The sequence below is a fragment of the Cricetulus griseus genome, chromosome 7 (genome assembly GCF_003668045.3).
Source record: "Cricetulus griseus strain 17A/GY chromosome 7, alternate assembly CriGri-PICRH-1.0, whole genome shotgun sequence".
NCBI classification, from domain to species: Eukaryota; Metazoa; Chordata; class Mammalia; order Rodentia; family Cricetidae; genus Cricetulus; species Cricetulus griseus.
The window spans coordinates 27,888,829-27,902,489 of NC_048600.1; the positions used below are offsets into that span (position 1 = coordinate 27,888,829).

The 13,661-nt window shown below is 41.6% G+C and overlaps 1 protein-coding gene across 1 annotated transcript in view; it reads left to right on the forward strand.

Moving 5' to 3' along the window:
* Kidins220 (kinase D interacting substrate 220) overlaps window positions 1-13,661 on the forward strand; it is an 86,635-nt gene that overhangs the window by 34,438 nt on the left and 38,536 nt on the right. The window contains exons 17-23 of the mRNA XM_035447342.1: window positions 203-354; window positions 561-850; window positions 2,052-2,192; window positions 2,989-3,232; window positions 3,758-3,846; window positions 5,506-5,650; window positions 8,898-9,060. Coding sequence (XP_035303233.1) covers window positions 203-354; window positions 561-850; window positions 2,052-2,192; window positions 2,989-3,232; window positions 3,758-3,846; window positions 5,506-5,650; window positions 8,898-9,060 — 1,224 coding nt within the window. The remainder of the gene's footprint in view (window positions 1-202; window positions 355-560; window positions 851-2,051; window positions 2,193-2,988; window positions 3,233-3,757; window positions 3,847-5,505; window positions 5,651-8,897; window positions 9,061-13,661) is intronic.

The following is a 13,661-nucleotide window of genomic DNA, read 5'->3' on the forward strand; positions in this document are numbered from 1 at the left end:
CAGGCACACATGTGGTGCATTGACATATATTCAGGCAAATCACTCACACACATAAAATTAAAGTAATTTTTAAAAGAAGAACCAGATGTTGTCTTTTAAAAAAGAAAGAAAGAAAATGTAGAATAAATGATAGAGATGTCTTACATATGTTAGAAGTTCTGCATCAGATAGCTGAATAACTTCCTACTTGGTCTCTCCCAAGGTTTTTGTTTACAGATTACAACAGACTTTCCAGTGTGGGTGGAGAGACTTCCTTGGCTGAGATGATCGCCACCCTCTCAGATGCCTGTGAGAGAGAGTTTGGCTTTCTGGCTACCAGGCTTTTTCGAGTATTCAAGACTGAAGATACTCAGGGTAGGACGGACTCCCTCTGTCCCTCCATCCCTGCCTCCCTCCCTCCCTGCCTCCATTCCTTCCTGGTGTGTTTCTAGGGGTAAGGAAGGGAATAAATGTTCATTTATCTTCATGAGACCGTGAATTGAACCTCTTGACCATAAAGATTATGGTCTTCTGGGTACATGATATTGTAATAATTCTCAATACTATTTGTTCAATTGCAGGTAAAAAGAAATGGAAAAAAACTTGCTGTCTCCCATCTTTTATCATCTTTCTTTTCATTGTGGGCTGCATTATTGCTGGAATTACTCTTTTGGCTATATTCAGAGTTGACCCCAAACATCTGACAGTGAATGCTGTCCTCATATCAATTGCATCTGTCGTGGGGTTGGCCTTTGTGCTGAATTGCCGGACATGGTGGCAAGTGCTGGACTCTCTCCTGAATTCTCAGCGAAAACGCCTCCACAGTGCTGCCTCCAAACTGCACAAACTGAAAAGTGAGGGATTCATGAAAGTGAGTGCTCCCCATAGGAAGCTGTAGTGGGAATATGCCACTCACTGGCTGTGCTTTCGAAAAATGTTGCAGGGTTACATGCAGGTTTTTATTGTTGTTATTTTGGTTTTTCATTTGTTCAGCAATAGGGACTGAACCTGGGACCTAGTGATACTAGGCAAGCACCCTATCAGTCATCTACATGTCCAAGTCTGTTGCATTTAATTTAGTTTAATTAGTTTGTTTCATTTATAGGAAAATTAAGATATAACCCATGTATCTTGTACTAGCACACATGCACAGCTGCTGTTACAATACCTGTCACAAGAGTACTCCAATTGCTCCGGTTGATAGACCTGCATTGGCCTGTCAGAGTCAGACTCAGTGTCCCCAGTTTACACTAGGTTCAGTCTTGGCGCCACACATTCTTTGGGTTTGCATAAATCGTTGATAGCATACCCATGATTATAGTATTTTACTTCCAGGAAAGCCCCTGCCTCACCTGTTCAGCCCTCTGTCTCTCCCAGCCCCAGTCAAATGCTGATAAGTTTACTATGTCAGTAGCTGTGTCTTTTCTAGAATGCCATGTAGTTGAAACTGTGCAGTTTGTAGCTCTTTCATAATGGCTTCTTTGACCTAATAATAGATATTTATGTTCCTTTCCATAGCTTAAAATGTCATTGCTTCCTATGCCTGGATAATATTGTTGCCTGGATGAAGAGTGTATATTATTCAGTTACCTACTGAAATATATCTTTGTTGATTTAAATTTTAGCAGTTAAGAATAAAATTGCTATAAATATCAGTGTTCAGGTTTTTGTGTAGATGTAAGTTTTTAGTTCTTTTGAGCAAATACAAAGGATTATAATTCCTGGACCATATGGTATGAGTATATTTAATGTTGTTAAAACTATATGTCACCAAAGAGCCAAGAGTAGTGCAGCAGTCAGTAGGTCTCTTGGGTAGAATTCAAGTCCAAGTCTTTTGTCATTTCAGAGTCTGTGATTTTGGCAAGCAAGTCTCTCAACCCATTCTGTCCTTTGTAAGTCCCTGTCATAGTGTTTCCTGGTGACATTCTGAGAGTGAAGTGTTGTCAGTCCATGAACTGAAACCTTACTACAGTGGAACTGCCGCTGGCAGCAAGAACTTTGAGTTTCTTCTCCTCCTGTTGGATGGCTTTCTCCCATGTTTCAAATTCTTGTATCTCCTGCATTTTGTGCAGGTCCTGAAGTGTGAGGTGGAGTTGATGGCCAAGATGGCAAAAACCATTGACAGCTTCACTCAGAACCAGACAAGGCTGGTGGTCATCATCGATGGCCTGGACGCCTGTGAGCAGGACAAGGTTCTGCAGATGCTGGACACCGTACGTCTCCCTGTCCCCAAACTTGTCAGTGTGGCCACATAGGTTGCATTACTTCACAGTTATCTCAACTGGGGTGGAAACTGCGCTTCTGATTCAAGAAACACTGGTTTCTCTGATGAATTTCTCTTTTATAAAAAGAACTAATTTTTTAAATGCAGAAATCCTGCAGAAGTAAATGTTTAATGAAGAACATTCAAATATTTCAGCAGATGATTATTAGGAAAAAACAAACACACACACAAACACTTGTGGGGTGTCCCTCAGTGGCAAGTGTGGCTCATCTCTGCAGACAATCGTGTTATATTCTGACATGACAGAGGGAACCCATAGAATTTATAGTTTTGTGTTAAAAAGCAGAAAACAGGCAATCTAAGGTGTGTTATAAACACAGTGGTAAACTGCAGAAACGGATGTGCCCAGGACCTCTCATGTATTCACAAAGGATTCCTTTGGTGTAGGCTGTAGGTATCTGAAATGGAAACCACATTAACTCTTTGTTTCTTTTGTCATTGGTGCATGATAACACCAACACTAAGATTGAGCCACTCATAAAAATTGTTTTGTTCTCTCTCTTTCTTGAGATAGGGTTTCCCTTTATAACACTGGCTGTTCTGGAACTAGCTCTGTAGAGCAGGCCAACCTCAAACTCAGATATCCACCTGTCCCTGCCTCCCAAGTGCTGGAATTAAAAGCATGTGCCACCACTGCCCAGCTAAGGATAGTACAGATTTTAAAAAGATATTATTTTGTATAATTTTAAAATTTGTGTCATGTCCATGCCTTTCTTTTGCCACAGGTCCGAGTTCTGTTTTCAAAAGGCCCCTTTATTGCCATTTTTGCAAGTGATCCACACATTATTATAAAGGCCATCAACCAGAACCTGAACAGTGTGCTTCGTGATTCAAATATAAACGGACACGACTATATGCGCAATATAGTTCACTTACCAGTTTTCCTTAATAGTCGTGGCCTTAGCAATGCAAGGAAGTATCTTGTAACTTCAGCAACAAATGGGGACATTTCATGCCCAGATACCACAGGTAGGTATCAAACCCTAAGGTACTTGGACTTGAAAGTTTTTATAGTCTCTGTTTACCTTGAAAAATGTTGTTGCTATTTTATGTCTCTTTAATATCACATGAAACAACTTTGCACACATGGTGCTTGAATTAGTGACTTTTCTAATGCTGCGATGGAATACCATGAGCAGGGCAACTTACAGAAGGAAGAGTTTATTTGAGCTGTGGTTCCTAGGTGATGAGAGTCCAGCACCATGATGGTGGGGAAGCATGGCATGGGCAGGCATAGGGGAAGGCTTGGCAGCTAGTGAGAGTAGCAAGTGAGAATTCATATCTTAAACTGTAAACAGGAAACAGAGAGAAAACACAACTGGCATGCCTCTTTAAACCCTCAAACCCACCTCCAATAGCACATTTCCTCCAGCAAGGCCTCAGACCCTACACCTTCTGAACAGTGCCATCAACTGGGGGCTAGTGTTCAAACACCTGAGGCTTGGGGGACTCTCACTTAAACTACCAGAGTGATATCTCGATGCATTCTTCCAGGGGTGCAGGAGGATGCTGACAGAAGAGTTTCACAGAACAGCCTTGGGGAGATGACAAAGCTTGGGAGCAAAACGGCTCTCAACAGAAGGGTAAGGAGCCATTGGTGCTGTTAACTTAATATGTGATTGAGTTTTCCTTACAGTATTGAGGATGAACCCAAAGCCTTGACATGCTAGGCATGTATTCTGCTCTTTAGCTATACCCTGATGCTGATTGTGTTTTGTTAGCAATTATTCAAATAAAATTAAGTTAGTGCCTCCTAATACTCTTCTGTAGACACAATAATACTCTTCTGTGGACACAATGCTGAAATCTTGAGATCAACATCGATGCTGAGCTCCCTTCTGGTGTCAGCTGCTCAGAGCTCCTGTACCTAGAGCAGCAGCAACTTACTTTGAACTGGAAGGGGGTCTCTGTCCTCTGTAGCCACTTCCCAGGTCAGGTGCTGATGCTGCCCAGTGACTCATAAGATTTCATAGCCCAGCAAATGATTGTGTCCTAGCATTTATTCCTGAGCAGGTACCACCTTTATCTCCTTAGGTTCTTCCTCCTTGCCCAACATTTGCAAGGCCTGTATTGTAGTTTCCACACCCACATGTGATTCTGGGTGCTTCCCAGACTCCTTGGGTTTCTGGTCCATCCATCTTATATGAAGAGCAAAAATGCAGGTGTATTTATCTAGGTTTGTAAAGTGGGAAGATGTCTACCTGCAGAGAAGCCTTGCTGATAGTGTCACCTAGGGGTAGCTGACATGGCCTTATATTGGCATTGTCTTTTTTTTTCTGGTTGCTGCCATTTGGACATTACCTTTTAAACCTTGGTTTTGTGCCCACATGCTTTACAGATATGAATTCAAATTTACTATGAATGGCAGTTGATACAGCTAAAGTCAGGGGAGTATGCCTGTCAGCATTTTGAATTTCTCTCCTGGGAGTCCAGGTTCTTGGGTTCCTGTGGTAGCATCTACCTATCCCACACTTTAGGACTCAGGAGGATATGCCTCTGTTGTGTCTGTTCTTCTCTTAGGAGATGGGATCCTTGTTCACTCCAGCCCACTCTTAAGAGTGCCTTAAACTCTTTAACTCCTCAAAGAATCAAAGGAAAGTTAAGAGTGGCTGTGCCTGGGAGAAAGTTGTGTAACACTTTAAAACAGCCTAAACTAGAGATGCTGGATTCCTAGGTCCATGCAGGAGCTTGTTTGCTTTATCTTTTCAGGGTTCCTCTAGAATGGGGGCTTCATGGAGTGGGACTGCAGTTCTCTTTATGGAGTTCTGCTCATTTCTCATCATGAAATTAAGCTTTCCCTAACCATAAAGCTCTCAGTGGGCATGTATCTGATGCATTGCTTCAACTGTACAGATCTCAGTGGGCATGCATCCAATGCATTGCTGCAACTGTACAACTCTTAGTGGACATGCATCCCATGCATTGGTGCAACTAGACCTTCCTCATTGGTTAATATTGTGAATTCTTCTATCCTTACCTGTTGAGTTGACTCTGTAGCCTCTTGTGTTTTTTTTTTTTTTTTTTTTTTTTTTTTTTTTTTTAGTTTTTCGAGACAGGGTTTCTTTGTGTAGCTTTGGAGCCTATCCTGGCACTTGCTCTGGAGGCCAGGCTGGCCTCGAACTCACAGAGATCCTCCTACCTCTGCCTCCCAAGTGCTGGGATTAAAGGCTTGCGCCACCAACGCCCGGCGTGTTGTGTTGTTCTTATCATAAGCGTACAGTAACTCTCTTGTTCTGTTTCAGGATACTTACCGCAGAAGACAAATGCAGAGGACCATCACCCGGCAGATGTCCTTTGATCTCACGAAGCTGCTGGTCACTGAGGATTGGTTCAGTGACATCAGTCCTCAGACCATGAGACGATTACTCAATATTGTTTCTGTGACAGGTGACTTTTGTTTCTCATGTTCTGTGATAGATAATAAGCTGTATTTTACTTATATATTTAGAGGTAGTAGGCATTGAACTCATGTCCTGCTATGGAGTTTCATGCCTGTCACCACAATAAGCTTCAAGGCTAACAGAGCATTGTGACATCAGTAGTAGTTGACAGTCAGATAATCAGATAAATTTTATCTTAAAATTTCATGATTTTGAAAGTCTTTTGCTTTATATTTAGGGTAAATTTATGTAGTAGCATAGTTAATATTTGTGATGAAATTCAGATTTTTATATACTGCTATGTTGTTTTAGTTTTTATATGATATTTTGAATAAAATGTTCATAATGAAATGGAGATTATTATAGAGGTGATTGTGGCACACACACACCTTTAATCCCAGTACTCAGAAGGCAGAGGCCAGCCTGATCTACAGAGTGCGTTCCAGGACAGCCAAGGCTACACAGAAACCCTATTGAGAAAGAGAAAGAGAGAGAGAGAGAGAGAGAGAGAGAGAGAGAGAGAGAGAGAAAAGAGAGAGAGAGAGAGAGAGATGCTGTGACTGAATTATTTGTGTGGGTGTTGCTCTTTGCTGAGACTGGTTAGCATTAGGGTAGTTCTTACACATGCCTGCAGTGTAACTTATAGAACGTGCTTCTTCCCTTTCATGGTATTGCTTGGTACCTTCTGATGTTTCCTAGCAGTGACTCTGCCAACTGGAATTGCACTTTATACTAAGTTTAGGGCTCATGACATAAACTGTCTATAGGTGGAGTCATAGCTAATATAACATTTTTTTAGTTAAATCCCTTTAAATGAGACTTCAACCTTCCTATGCTGGTTGGGCAGTGGAACTGTTTCCTGATATTCTCAGTAACACTGACACACTCATTCAACAATATGTCCTTATGCTGAGAGTTAGTCTGGGTGTTGTAGAAATGAAACAGTAAACATGACAGTGTACCTCTCATTCAAATTCTTCCTCTCCCTGGGACTTCTCCTGGTTCTGCCCTGCCCTTGCCCTTGCCCCTGCGCCTGCCCCTGTACCTGGCAAAGTTCCTGCATAGAGTTCCCTGCCCTTTCTCATACTACTCTTTCACCAGTCCTTTCAAAATCCCCCAATGCCCTTCTTCTCAGGACTTCAGCACAACTGCACTTCCAGTTCCCCAGTGGCTTCCACGTGGAGCATGCAGTGGCCAGGTCCCAGTCCTTATCTGGACCCCACAAGCAGCTATGACAATGTGTTGGTTGCTTCTTCTTGAAGCAACTTTGGTGTCCTGAGTTCTACACTTACTGGATTTGTTTCCTTTTGTTCTTTAACACTGGGCTGCCCTTGACTTCAGTTCCTGTAGCTCAGCTTTGTCTCAACCAGTTGTCACTAACTTGGCCTGTAAGGATTCTTGAGTTGTATGGACAGTGAGCTTTCTCACTTCCTTGAGTTTTTAGCTTATGTGTCAGCTTTTCTAGGAGACCTTCCTGCCTCTCAAATGAATCAGCTCCTCTTCCTCCTCTCCCTGCTTCATCCTGCTCCACAGAAAGCCATCTGCTAACAACACTCTCGCTTACTCTCCCGTGTCCGTCTACTCTCTGGAATAGGAGACCTCGAGCAAGGGTTTTTTGTCTGATTTGTTTGATTGATCTGGGATCGATTGTAAATGAATAAGAGACCTGAATGAAATTAGAACTTCACTTTACATACTTCTTGTGAGAAGCATTCTAAGCAAAGGAATAGCAGTGAAAGGCTGTGAGTAGGACCCCAAGAACAGCTGGAGTGCAAGCCAGGGTGGCGTGGGCACTAGAGAGCAGAGGGAAGTGGTGTTAAAGAGTTGCAGCTCCTTGGCCTTATGGCTCCAGAATCCACAGTAAGGAATTTAGATTGTTTACACATCTTCAGGTACTGGAAACAGACCTGAGTTGATATCTTTAAATAATCGATGCAAAAGCCAGGCCTGCAGCACAGCAGGAGGATCTCAAGTTCATGGCCAGCCTGGGCAATTTAGTAAGTTGGATGTGGAGGCTTACATCTAATCCTAGCACTCTGGAAGTAGAGGCAGGAGGATAAGGATTTGGCCCAAGGCCAGCTGGGCAACATGAGACCCTATATTTAAAAAGACAAAAACTCAACCTTCTACAAAAGTATATTGTCAAATTTATTTTAGTGTTCAGCTTTTCATTTTTGCTGCCCCCCCTGCCCATTTAGTTAAATGTTCACAGTTTCCCCATAGATTTCTGTTTGCTTATTGGATTTATTGTCTGTTACAGTGTGTGAGTGCTTCTTAGGAAGGCTGTAGCTGTATTGTCTGTTTTGTTCTGGGCTCTACCCCACCCTCAGTGTTTATAATAAGTCTGTGGCGTCCATAGCTGGCAGACACCTGTGACATAGATCACTGGGATGGAAGAGTCACATCCTGTCAGCTGTCCAGCAGAGCAGACCCCACCTGCCGGGACACTCGGGAGAGTGAGGGTGTGAGGCAGGGGGAGAACTGGATGATGAGAGAGTGGGAAAAGAAAATTGCTGCTAGAGTCTGTCAGACAGACAAGTAGATGGGAGTCCAGAAATGGACTGAACTGATGATGCCATAAAACTGGGAATGTTTTCAATTAAAAACCAAGCCTCAGTTTGTAGTCCTGTTAAGTTAAGGTGAGTGTGAAGGTACAGTGGAAGGAAGCCTGGGCTCTGAAGGCTTGAAGATTGCAGTTGTCCATAAGTGAGCATGCCCTGAGGTAGAATGCTGAGTTAGTCCTCCGAGCACACTACAAACAGGGCCATTTTATTCAGTGTACAAATAACAAGTTCTAGATACACTGTACCTGGGTTGGTAGTTTCCTACATGATCGTCCAAGTAAGGAAGAAGGGAGATCAATGATGTCATACAGCGAAGAGGCACCGGTATGTGTGGGTCCCATTGAGGTTCAAGGAGAAGTGCTTAGCAGTCACATCAGAGCACTGAGGACCACCTTGGTGCTTTATTTTGTTTCTTGGTTTAGTTTTTGAGACAGGCACTCACTGTGTAGCTCAGGCTAGCCTCAGACTTGTCATATCCTACTTCAGCCTCCTGTGTGCCATGGTTACTGGTGTCTGCCACCATGCCCTCTGAATCTTTAAAATCTGGATTTTAGAAACCAACTAGATTTATGTCTGTATTACAGCCAAATGGCAAAGTTTTCAAATTCTAGAGATCAGTTATTTGTGAGTATGCTAAATGTTCTATTTAGTATGCCTACTAATTTTTAAATGTTTACATATTCCTTAAAGGACGGTTACTAAGAGCCAATCAGATTACTTTCAACTGGGACAGGCTAGCCAGCTGGATCAACCTTACAGAGCAGTGGCCGTACCGAACTTCGTGGCTCATACTGTATTTGGAAGAGACTGAAGGTGTCCCTGATCAGATGACGCTAAAGACTATCTATGAGAGGTATTTGGCTTGACTTCTTTGCACTTAACTTCGCTTTGAGTTGTGTTTTAAAACAGAAATAATGTGTGCCAACTCTCTACTTCTGAATTCAGTCTGGGCCCCTGGTCCCCTGCTGTCCTGGAACTGTCCTAGCACAGCTGCTGTCCTGTGAGCTTGGAGCTCGTTTGTACTCGTCTTCTTTTTACAGGGTGTAAGTTGTAAGAGTTACTGGTTTTGTAAAGTCCCAAAGCCAAATGATTTTGTTTGCCAGAACACTTACACTAGCTTCAAGGTCCAGTTGCTAGTCTAATAAAATAACGAACTGTTTCTTAGAAAAAGATAACTTGTAGAAACTGTAAAGTTTTATAAAATTGGGTATAATTGAAACTACTATTGTAAAATATAAATAAAATATTAATATAGTTCATAGTTTATAACCTTTAGGAGTTCAGATAATTTTTACTCCCTTGGAGTATTGTTAGTATATGGTTTTTTGATTGTTTTTTAGTTTTTGGATTTTGACGCATGATTTCTCTGTGTAGCCCTGGTTGTTCTAGAACCTGCTCTGTAGACCAGGCTGGCCTTGAACTCATGGAGATCGACCTGTCCTTGCCTCCCAAGTCACCCAGTCATGCAGCAGAGCTGGCATTTTAATCTGGGTCTCTCTGACTCCATAGGCCACTCTTTCTGAAACTCCCAGAGCCTTGTACGTGGTGGCTACACATCCTGCTGCTAACCGATGCCAGCCCAACTTGTTTTTCTGAAAGAAGCCAAGATTATAGGTGTTTGGGAGCTTAGTTGCTTTCTTTGAGTTTCTTTTGTTCACGCTAGTTGATGTCTTCATCAGTGTGACTTTTTTACTAAGAGCTAGTGCTTATGTGTTGTTTTTTATGCTCTTGTGTGTTATAGAGGCTGGTGGGGTGGCCAGAGGGAAAGATGGAAAAGCATGTTGTATCCTTGAAGGATGTACATATGTTTAATTGTCTTTTCTATTTGAAAATACTTTCAACTTCAAGCAATTTTCAAGACTAACAATATTACAAAGAACACCCACATCCCACCCTTTGCCAGACTCTTCATCAACTCCATTTTTCATCAGTCTCATCGCTTGTTTTCCTTTATGTTTTATGTATCTATATACAAGTGTAAGCTGAGTTCTTCAGATTATGTGTGGGGAAATTATATATAGCCTTGAGTTTGCCCCCAAATGCTTGAGTTTGAGGACTTATATATTCAAAAGGTATAGAGGTGTGAGAGAGGATGACTTAAACAGTTTGTCAGTTAAGTTGTTTTCTGGGTGAGAAGAAACTTCTCATTCTAAAATCACTGCTCTTTACTGAGAGATAGTTGCTTGATGTTTTCTTCTCTATGCTTTGTTATGACAAATCTTTCCGCCAAATGCCACCTGAGCCCCACCGCCACGTGTGAGCTTTACGTCAGCCGCCTGCCCAAGTTAGGGCCCAAATGAATACACAGAAACTTGTATTAGGTTCAAAGCTGCTTGGCCAATGACTAGGATTCCTCATCTGCTAGCTCAGTCTTAACTATCATAAATCTATATATGTTATAAGACTTATCTTATCAGACGCCTTATTGGCATCCCTCCTTGCAGGTGGATCATATCCTGCCGCTGGAGGAGGAAGGGGAAAAAGGGACCCTTCCTGTTTCTCCTTCGCTTAAATATGAGTCTTCTTGCTATGTCATTTCCTGCCTGGATCAGCACTTCTCTACTACATTTCCCAGAATCCTCTTTGACTCCTAGTCCTGCCTAACTTGCCGTTTCATTGGCCAAACAGTATTTTATTTAACAATCAATAAGATAAACATACACATTACATTCCCCATCATCTTCTATTTTCTGTCTAAATAAAAAGAAAGATAACTTATCTTTTATAATAACTGAGGAAAGCTATAACCAACTCTATCTTCAACTCTATCAAAGACCACAGAAGGATAATATATAAACTCTAGAATTGACAGAGACATCTCACTACCTGGACAGTCACCCAAAGTTTCTCTGTAACGTTGGGGCATCCATCTTCAGCCCATAGGCCATAGTGTGTCTGGCACACTTCTCCATTTCAACAGGAACCCTTCAGTACTGTCTTGTTTTGTAAGTTCAGCAGTCACTTTCTTGTGGGTCCTGTATATCCAGTTTATACAGCAACAAACAGTCTAGGCAAGAGCAGTTTCTTACCCAAATGGCTAATCTTGCCATGTTGAAAGCAAACTCTATAACAAGTTTCTTCGATGCCCATTCTCTTTTCTGACATAATTGGTGCCAGGAGCAGTTGTGTCACACTGCCAAGAAAACCCTAAACCATTTAAATGCCATATTTCTGTAGGACTTTGAAAGGTTTGAAAAATACCTATCCATCTCAAATACATCTTTGTAAATCTAGAAAACCTAACTAACCTAATTATAAGTTATGACTATTATAAGTAAAAGATCTGTATAAACACAATACCTAAACAAGAGGAGACATATACATATCACAAAATTGACCTTAAACTTGTATCAATAAATGAAAATCTATACCAATGCAAAGTACTCATTCCTATATCCTATTCCCCTTTTCATTCTTTAAAAAGAGATTGACTATGCTCATTATCATTTATAACTAACCCCATTTAAATGAAAACAAACATTTATAAACAATATTTGGGGATTTGGGCGTTGTTCCTTCTAAATTGCTTCCTGCTGATTAGAGTCAATGTTCATGCCATAGGGAATCATGATAAAACATAGAAACCTGACCAAGTCCTTGTTTTTGTAGTCTGTAAGGCTGTATCATCTCAACTTTAGGGGGTCTTGCTTGATCAAGCCATATTAGTCTGGAAGGAATCTACAGCTTTTCATTTTCTGTGGAAATACAAGCAAAACATGAATTTTTAAGTAGCCTGTCCTTAGACTTAAATTCTGAAGTCAAAGCATTTTTAAAATGTGTAAGTTGGATTAATTTAGCAGCATTTATAATCAAATGTATTTTAGCAGCAATAAGTTTTTCCTCGGCAATCAAACAATTTAAAGACAACAATATGGCATATAGTATCCAGATTCTCTTTGTATTTTTCATGTTTATGTGGCTTTTTTATTACTTTATTTTTACTTTCTTTTTTTTTTTTTTTTTTTTTTTCCCGAGACAGGGTTCCTCTGTGGAAATCTGCCTGCCTCTGCTTCCTTCAGCAAATCCTACTGGCGGGTGCCATCATAACCAGCTACTCTATTTCCTCCTGTTATTTTTTCTCTCACAAATCTACATATATTTTTAAACAGCAGTGTAAACCTTTAGAGGTTTTTCTTTATCTGGATCTGTCTTTATCATCTCAGAAATGCCGAGGTTCCTGTTGAAATGGAGAAGTGTGCCAGACACACTATGGCCTATGGGCTGAAGATGGATGCCCCAACGTTACAGAGAAACTTTGGGTGACTGTCCAGGTAGTGAGATGTCTCTGTCAATTCTAGAGTTTATATATTATCCTTCTGTGGTCTTTGATAGAGTTGAAGATAGAGTTGGTTTCCTCAGTTATTATAAAAGATAAGTTATCTTTCTTTTTATTTAGACAGAAAATAGGAGATGATGGGGAATGTAATGTGTATGTTTATCTTATTGATTGTTAAATAAAATACTGTTTGGCCAATGAGACAGGAAGTTAGACAGGACTAGGAGTCAAAGAGGATTCTGGGAAATGTAGTAGAGAAGTGCTGATCCAGGCAGGAAGTGACATAGCAAGGAGACTCATATTTAAGCAAAGGAGAAACAGGAAGGGCCCTCTTTTCCCCTCTGCTCCTGCTCCAGCAGCACAATGTGATCCACCTGCAAGGAGGGACGCCAATAAGGCATTCGATAAGATAAGACTTATAAAATATACAGATTTATGATAGTTAAGACTGAGCTAGCAGATGAGGAATCCTAGTCATTGGCCAAGCAGCTTTGAACCTAATACAAGTTTCTGTGTATTCATTTGGGCCCTAACTCGGGCAGGCGGCTGGCGTAAAGCTCACACGTGGCAGTGGGGCTCAGGTGGCATTTGGTGGAAAGATTTATCGTAACAATGCTTTTTTTAGGAAAGAAAGATTTAGTTTGGGTTCATGGCTACAGTTGTGTTGTGAGAGCATGGAGGACTAGAACCACTCACAGGCTGGTGGCCAGAAGGCAGAGAGAAAAATCTGCATTTGCAGGCTTACTTCTCTCCCCACCCTTTATCCTGCCTGGGCCTGCAGCCTGTGGGATGTGCTGCTGCCTGCATTCTGCAACTAACCCCTGCCAACCTGACCCTCAACAAGGCTCTTTAAACTGAAACTTTCTACCTCAATCCCCCACTCCCTGCCTGTATCATCATGTGAAATGCATCCAGTTCAACTGTCCTCACAGCCCTAACAGTTCCAGTATTGTTCAGTTGTTGAAGTTCAGTATCTCCTCTGAGACCCAAGACAAACTCTTAGCTGTGGACCCCTGTAATATCCAAGAGAAAAGAACATATTTCCAAATTACAGTGACACAGAGTAAAGATTTCCCTTCCCAAAGGAAGGAAGGGAGAGAGGGAAGGTGGGAGGGAGGGAGGGAGGGAGGGAGGGAAGGAGGGGCTTAAAAATCAGGTATAGGACAAAACCAAAACCC